General features: G+C 35.8%; 1 protein-coding gene across 1 annotated transcript; it reads right to left on the bottom strand.

Annotated features, from left to right (window-relative positions):
• Positions 1 to 2,686: 2,686 nt before the first annotated feature.
• LOC138889794 (uncharacterized) lies at positions 2,687 to 4,290 on the bottom strand. Its single transcript, XM_070173130.1, has 2 exons — positions 4,172 to 4,290; positions 2,687 to 3,257 (listed from the first exon to the last, which is right to left on the bottom strand). The coding sequence occupies exons 1-2, from the start codon at positions 4,288 to 4,290 to the stop codon at positions 2,687 to 2,689; spliced, it is 690 nt and encodes a 229-aa protein (XP_070029231.1).
• Positions 4,291 to 9,118: the final 4,828 nt, after the last annotated feature.

The raw sequence follows: 9,118 nt of genomic DNA, 5'->3' as shown, positions 1-9,118 counted from the left end.
GGATTGCTTCTTGCCATTTTGGCCAATCAAGTCTTTGTCGACATTCTACAACAGATTGAGGTTCAAGATCCTCACTTTCTTGCATAATGCTAGATGCAACATTATATGCAAAGACATAATCCACCACTATATCCACTCGATTCAAATTTATCTCAATATCGATTGGATTTATTGATAGTTCTTTATTTTCTTGAGTCTCGGGCTTAGTGGATTCCTCATGAATCTCAGAATTTATTAAATTGTGGATTTCTTCATGAGATTCTTTCGTAGTGCCATTTTGATCATTTATTTTCCTTTTTCTAGGGTTTCGATCTTTGGAACCTAATGGTCTGCCACGTTTTAGGCGTGCTTTTGACTCATTAGCTATGACATTAGAAGATTGTCCAATAGGGACATCAATACGGATTGGAACATTCTCCGCAGGGATATGTGATTTTGTTATCCTTTTCAAATCCGTAAATGCATCTGGCATTTGATTTGCTATTCAATGCAAATGGATAATCTTTTGCACATCTTTTTCACAAATAGAGGCACGTGGATCAAGATGAGATAATGATGGATTTTTCCACAAAATTTCCCGTTTGGTTTCACTAACTTCTCCCCCTAATTTTGGGAAAAGTGTCGCGTCGAATCGACAGTCTGCAAATCGAGCAGTGAATAAATCCCCCGTTAATGTTTCAAGATAGCGAATAATGGAAGGTGATTCAAACCCAACATATATTCCTAACCTTCTTTGTGGACCCATTTTGGTGCGATATGGCGGTTCTACAGGCACATATAATGCGCATCCAAAAATTCTTAAATGGGATATATTAGGTTCATTACCCAAAACTAATTGCAACGGGGAATATTTATGATAATTTATCGGTCTGAGACGAACTAGCATTGCTGTATGCAAGATGGCGTGACCCCAAACAGAAGTGGGCAGCCTCGTTTCCATGAGTAACAGTCTTGCTATCAATTGCAGAAATTTAATTAAAGACTCTGCAAGACCATTTTGAGTGTGAACATGAGCTACAAGATGTTCCACTTTTATCCCAATTGATAAGCAATAATTGTTAAATGCTTGGGATAAAAACTTAGCAGCATTATCAAGTCTAATAGACTTAATTAGATTATCGGGAAATTGTGCCCGTAATCGAATTATTTGTACCATTATTTTGCAAACGCGAGGTTGCGAGATGACAATAGGCACACATGAGACCATATAGAAGATGCGTCTATTAAGAACATAAAATATCTGAACGACCCACTAGGTGGGTGAATAGGTCCACAAATGTCCCCTTGTATACGTTCCAAAAATGCAGGGGACTCAATTCCAACCTTTGTTGGTGATGGTCTAATAATTAACTTGCCTTGATAACAAGAAGTACAAGAAAATTCATCATTTAAAAGAATCTTTAAATTCTTTAATGAATTCCATTTGAGTTTTCTATAATTCGTCTCATCATAATTGATCCAGGATGTCCCAATCGATCATGCCAAAGTACAAAAGTATTGAAATCAGTAACCTTTTGGTTTACAGTAGAATGTGCCTCAATTGCACTAATTCTTGTCCAATACAGGCCACAAGATAAAGATGAGAACTTCTCAATAACCCTCTTTTGGCCAGAGATATTCTTGGTAATGATAAGATTTTCAAGATTATTCTCATCTATTGTTTCAATATGATATCCATTTCGACGGATATCTTTAAAACTCAACAAGTTCCTCTTGGTCTTGGAGGAGAACATTGCATTCTCTATAATAAGTATTGTTCCCTTAGGCAGGGTTATAATAGATCTTCCAGAGCCTTCAATTAATTTACTACTACCAGAAATTGTAGTAACATCTGCCTTACACATACTTAAATGAGAGAAATATTTCTTCTATTTGAATATTGTATGTGTCGTACATGAATCAATTAAACAAATATTTTTACAATTGAACTTTGATCCAAGTTTGCTTTGTGGAATATTCATATTTAAAATATATATGAATAAATATAAGTATTTTCAAAGATAAAGGAAAAGTGAAGTCAATAACTCAATAATGACTTATAATGCAATTTCGAGCAAACTTTGTTTATGATACGAATAATTACATAGCAAAAAAATAATAATATAATTATGCCTTTCATTGAATGACTTAACAGTCTTGCACAATAGGAAAATACAGACGAAATTGGATCAAAAAATATACTCATTGACTTGTTCAATTAATGTGTCAGATTTAATCAAACTGGCATACGCTAATTTAGGAATGAATTATGATTAATTGATTGAGCGAAAATTCGTATTGGTGTTTGTGACATAACCAAGTTTTGTTTATGAAAGAAACTGTAATGGTTCATATGAACATGTGCCTTTTGTGTGATGCTGAAATATTTTCGTACAATTAACAACTTAGCATGTCAGTTGCGAAAAAAGAAATAAAGATTTGAATTTCCTTGGAAAAGAAATTTAAGTAGCGTTCACATAACCTCTTGGTTATTTGCAAATCATAACGTTACTTTAATAAAAAAATATATTAATCTTTGAAAGCTAAGAAAATTAAAATATTGTTTAAAACGAATACTAACACTATTCCATAAAATAAATAATATGAATTGATACTAATGACTACTACTCATGTAAAGAATTATCATTACGTGATGTTTATTCACTAACTAATACAAATAAGCAAAATAAAAATAAAATCAAACTACTCAATCTTCTTTAACCACAGATCCATCACCGATCAAGTGGTATATTTTTCCATCAAGGCGCTCAAAGAAATCTGCCACATCCAAATGGGTGATGTCAAAATCATTGTCAGAGACAAAATTGGCTTCAGGGCCTTTATTCTTTAGAGATGCTTGATAAAGCTCAACCAAATGTCTTGGTACACGACAAATATTTGTCCAATGCCCTTTTCCACTGCAACGATAACATTTAGTTTCTGAACCATTTGCCTTTGGCTTGTCATCTTTTCCTTTCCACTTTTGGTGATTATTTTTCTTTGGGGGGTGATTAACACCAGGAAAATTTCTTCCTTGTCTACGACCATGGCCACGACCACGACCACGACCATGGCCACGACCACGACCACGACCATGACCACGAATAAAGTCACGGCCTTTTCCACGCTTAGCATAATGGGAATACACCTCATCTAGTTCAGGCAATGGTGTAGACCCAGTGGGTCGATTTTCGTGATTCCTCATGAGAAAGTCGTTATTTCGCTCAGCCACAAGGAGAAGAGAAATCAACTCAGAGTACTTCTTGAAACCTTTCTCTCTGTATTATTGTTGCAAGACCATATTGGAGGCATGAAATGTTGTGAATGTTTTTTCAAGCATATCATAATCAGTAATAGTATCTCCACAAAGTTTCAATTTAGAAGTAATTCTAAACATTGCAGAATTATATTCAGAAACAGACTTAAAGTCTTGGAGCCTCAGATGAGCCCAGTCATATCGTGTTTGTGGAAGAGTGACCAACTTTAAGTTGTCATATCTTTCCTTTAAACCATTCCACAAAACAAGTGGATCTTTGACTGTGGGATATTCTATTTTCAACCCTTCATCAAGGTGATGACGCAAGAAAATCAAGGCCTTAGCACAGTCTTGGGTGGATGCTTTAGTTTTGTCTTTAATGGCGTCTCCAAGACCCATTGCATCTAAATGGATTTCAGTATCCAACACACATGTCATATAGTTCTTGCCCGAAATTTTAAGGGCAACGAACTTTCTTTTCATAATATCAGTCATAATTAAAAGAGGAGAAAAGTTGTACCTTAATCTTCTTGAGACGGTAGAGTCTCGTGCTGATAACGTGTTATAAAACAATAAAAGTAGAAGAACAATATTGCAGAGAAAGAGAGAGAGGAAATTCTTATTGAATTTTTAGGATGATTTACAATGGGGTAAGACCCCTCTATTTATAGCGGGGGGGGGGGATAACTTAGCCACAAAGTAAAACTCTCAACAAGATAGACATTCACTCTAAATAGAATCCTATTCATAACAGGCATTAATTTATTGGTTCGCATATATAATTAGACCCAACTCATTCACAACCCAACCCATTAGCCCAAATAATTTTTTAAAAGAACTCTAATAATGTTGTAATCGAACTTTTTAATTATTAAAAAAAAATGAGAAAAATCAGAGAAAGGGTCTGGACTTCTCTTGTCTACAATAATGTTGTACTCCTTCCTTGTCTTGGAAACTGTCACTGCTGGTTCGCCAATGGTCTTCATAGGGACGAAAGATTCATTGCAGATAACATCCCAGAGTTCTGAATCTTCAGCCATGATAAAGTCATGCATCTTTGTTTTCCACCATCCGTAGTATTATCCATTGAATCTTGGTGGTCTATAGGTTGATTGACCTTCTTCAAAGTTTGGTGGACCAGCCATGATGATCATTTCTAGGTATTAGCCTGATAGAAAGAACCTGCTCTGATACCAATTGAAAGAAACTTAGGGTCCACCAAACTGTATAGAGAACCTGATTCTCTAAACACAATCAGAGATAAGTAAAAAACACAACAGAGTTTTACGTGGAAAACTCCCAGCTCACGGAATTAAAAACCATGACCTACACTAGTATGATTTCAACTTCATTATTGAGCAAACTTCAGATTACAAACTAATGTAACCTAGGAATTAAACTCTTAATCTCTCACTCACTTGTAATAACTCTATTATAAGTCCCTTTGTAATAACTCTATTACAAAGCTTACAACTCGACTAACTCTAGCCAAGACACAGACACAAGGTTTATGGTTTTACAAAAAATTTCCTACACAATGCTTCTAAATAAGCTAAGTAGGAATTACAAGTAGATTACTCTAACAAAGGTAGAACACTCTATCGTCTTTGAATCTAGTTGTTGGAACTTGTGCCAAACTAGAGACTTGTTGTTCTTGAGCACTTTGAGAATATGTAACAAGTTCCCTATCTGGTTCTTATCACAAAGTTTGTTAGATCATTAAAATACAAAAAATCACATAACTTATGATCAATAAGAAAGGAAAAAAATAGAGTGTTTTCAAAAATTGATTAGGTTATTATTAAAAGAGACTGGTTGGATCAGATACCGGCTTTCAGTGAAATTTTCTTACAAAGGAGATCAATGACCATAGTCTAGTGAATATAGCTCTCATCAGTACTCCTATGAGAGGAAGAAAACCCTTTAAGTATAGTAATATTTTATCAACACATCCTCAATTCTTGGATAAAGTGAAAGAAGTATGGCACTATCAAGTGGAGAGATGTAAAATGTTCCAAGTAGTGAAGATACTCAGATCTTTGAAAAGAAGCCTTAGACAATTGAATGGACAATATCTTAGAAACATCCTCTCAGAAGCTAATTATGATGACCTTTTGAAAGTAAATTCTATATTTTGAAACCTTAAAAACCTATATTTATTTTACCTCGATTTGTATGCGCAGTTTGGGCTCATTTCTGGAAAGCTTTTATGTGAAATCTAAGTAAAATAAGGAAATTGGCCTTTAAAATTGATTAAAGTTAGCTTTGGTCAACATTCTTGGTAAATGGACCCGGACCCATGATCCGACTGTCTCGTAGGGTCCGTAGTAAAATATGGGACTTGGGCGTATGCCCAGAATCGAATTCCGAGGTCCCAAGTACGAGAAAAGAATTTTTAAAGAAAATTATTTGTTAGAAAAAATATAAAGGTTTTTAGAAGTGAATTGATGAAATTCTTGATGGTATTTGGCCCGTATCTTGGTTCCGGAGCCTGGTACAAGTTGAAAATAATAATTTGGTTGAGTTTATGGAATTTGGTAAGTATCGTAGCTCGTTTGGTATAAAACGGACCTATAGTTGAGAAAATAGAAATTTCAATGTTCTTGAGTGATTTCATGAATTTGAGGTTTAATTCATAGTTGTTGATGTTATTTTGATGATTTGATCGCACGAGCAAGTCCGTATGATATTTTTAGACTTGCGTGCATGATTGGTTTGGAGCCCCCAGAGCTCGGGTGAGTTTTATAGGCTACCGAGTGAAATGGGACTTAGGAAAATTTGCTGGTATCTGGTATTTTTGCCCAGGACTCTGATCTCGCAATTGCGAGCCCATGCTTCACAATTGAGAAGTTCTAAGGCTTGAGAAATGCGACCCAGGCGTCACAAATGCGAACCAAGCCTGGGCGGGCCATGCTCGCAAATGCAACTTTTTGATCGCAAATGCAACTAATTCTTTGCAAATGCGAAGCAGACAAGTTTCCAAAGGGGTTCGCAATTGCGAACCTTGGTCACAATTGTGACATCTGAGATCTGTAAAATAAAATTTTGACAGGATTTTTCCCATTTTTCAAACTCTTTCAAACTCTAAAACATCTTGGGCGATTTTTCAAAGGCACAAACTCTTCCAAATCATTGGTAAGTCATTTCCAACTCATTTCTTTCAATCTAATCCATCTTTTTACATGATTTCATTTCAAAATCAAGGGTTTTTATGAGGAAATTAGGTGTTTTTGGGTAGAACTTAGGATTTTCAAATTCTGGGGATTTGGACCTCGATTTGAGGTCCGATTTCAAAAAATTATATATTTGAGTTCGTGGGGGAATGAGTGATCGGGTTTTGGTTCGAACTTTGGGTTTTAACCAAGCGGGCCCGGGGTCGACTTTTGAGTTGTTGGAAAAATCATTAGAAAACCTATTTTCATGCATTAGAATTGGTTTATTTAGCAATTAAATGTTATTAAGTAAATTATGGCTAGATACAAGCGAGTTGGTGGTGGAATCAAGAGGTAAAGCAGTAGTTGAGGATAGATTGTGTTCGTGACATTGAGGTAAGTGTTTGATGTAACCTTAGCTTGAGGGAATAGGAGTTGTGGTCTTATTTTCTATGTATTAATTGTTGAGTACGACGTATAGGTGTGGTGACGAGTATTTATACGTTGGTGTCAAGCATGCCCATGAGTCTTATACTATGATTTTTGTGACTCCGTTATGTATTGTCCACACTTAATATGATGATTATCAATGTTGAACAAGGGTTATGGAAGTATTCTTGGTAATTGAACATTGTAGAGCATTGGCTCATGTTGAGATTTATGTTGTGAAATGATTGTGGAAATGAGGAGAGGTTTATGATATTGTTTCCCTTGCCGAGATGTTATTGCTTATGATATTGTTTCCCTTGCCGTGATATTATTGTTATAATATTGTTCCCTTGTAGGGATTCTATTGTGATTTTATTGATTCCCTTACCCGAATTGCTTGTGATTGTTGCTTAAGTAAGGAAGAGTGGAAAGCACGAAGAGTGACGTCGTATGTGATATTGGTGAGTGAGTGTTAATGCACGAAGGGTGATTCCATGCCAATATTGTGAATGTAAAAGCACGAAGGGTGATGCCGTGCTATGATATGAGTGATAATGCATGAAGGATAATGCCGTGCCATGATTATGTGAGGTAAAAGCATGAAGGGTGATGCCGTGCCGAATCTATTGATTCTTATGGTGAGAACGAGAGTAAAAGCACGAAGGGTGATGCCATGCACTTGTTATTATTCTCCTTATTCTTGTTTATAGTTGAGTTATGGTGTTCTTTATGCTTCTTTACTAAAATTCTATTTGTACTTGATATTCCCCGCAACATGTTTCTCTTTGCACCTTTAACTGCCAATTTCTATTATTATTTCTTACCGTATATGATTTAACTGCACATATTTATTTGGTAATCTTGTCCTAGCCGTGTCACTACTTTGCCGAGGTTAGGCTCGACACTTACCAGCACATGGGGTCGGTTGTGCTGATACTACACTCTGCATTGTGTGCAAATACTGGTGCTGGAGCATTTGGGCCATAGAGAGGTTGCTGCCTTCAGTCCAGCGGAGACCCGAGGTAGTCTTGCAGACGTCCGCAGGCCTTTACGTCCCCTTCTATCTTTTCCATTCTGTTTTTATGTATTTCAGAGATAGACTTGTATTTTCCATTTAGGCCACTATTTGTGATATTCGTAGATGGTCCGTGATATTGTGACACCAATTTTGGGTAGAGTTGTATTTTGGATTTCCGTATTAGTATTTAGTTAAACTATTAGATTTCTTCTTCTGCATTTCTGTTTATTATGATTATTCTACTGTTGATCACATGTTAATTCGTAAATGCTAAAAGGTTAAGGAAGAAGGGTAATAAAATCTGTAATACTCGGCTTGCCTAGCTTTCATGAGTAGACATCATCACGACTCCCGAGGGTGGGAAATCCGGATCGTGACACTGATGAAGATAGGGAAGTATTAGCTAAAATATAGAAGTTATTTAACATCCTCTTTGAAAATGGCAAGTTATTGAAGCAAATTAGCATCACAATTATTTCTTTGATCCATAAAGTTTCAACACAATTATATGCAAGCCAATTCAGGTTCATATCCTGCTGTAATGTGATTTACAAATGTATTTCAAAGATGATATGCATGAGACTCGAGAAGTCAATTGCACATGTAGTGGCTAAAAACCAGACAAGATTTGTTAAAGGTAGATCTTTAATCCATAAAATATTGATTTATCATGATCTATCAAAGCATTACAGCATAAAGACATCACCTAGATAGCTGATGAAAATAGACTTAAGAAAAGCCTATAATAAGGTAAGTTGGGAGTTTATAAAAGAAACTCTGACGGGTTTTGAATTTTAGTTTGTCGTTGTCATGTTGGTAATGGCATGTGTGTCATCAACTAAATTCTCAATCAGGATTATATTGAAATACATAGTTGTACACCATGTAATTATGTTAGTACTCTTCTGTCATGACCCCAAATACCCAGTCGTGATGGCGCCTATCACATTACTAGGCAAGCCAACCCAAACAATTAATCACAACGAATTTCTTTTATAAAACCATTTTCTAACGTAGGTTTAAATCTCAATTTTCATAAGAAATGTATAAAACAACTAAAAATGTGCGGAAATCAATAAAACATTAAACCAATATGGACCAAACATCTGGTGTCACGAGTCTAGAGCCTCTAAATATACAACCGACTGTCTAATACATCATAAGTCTAAAATGCAGAAAATAACAAGATAAGAAGGAGGAAAGCAGGGCTGCGGACGCCATGCAGCTACCTTGCAGTCTCCGGCAAACTCTGATAATACTAAGGACCCTCACTCTGCCGCTCGG

The sequence above is a fragment of the Nicotiana sylvestris genome, chromosome 4, assembly GCF_000393655.2.
Source record: "Nicotiana sylvestris chromosome 4, ASM39365v2, whole genome shotgun sequence".
Classification (NCBI taxonomy): domain Eukaryota; kingdom Viridiplantae; phylum Streptophyta; class Magnoliopsida; order Solanales; family Solanaceae; genus Nicotiana; species Nicotiana sylvestris.
This window is presented reverse-complemented; position numbering and strand designations above follow the sequence as displayed.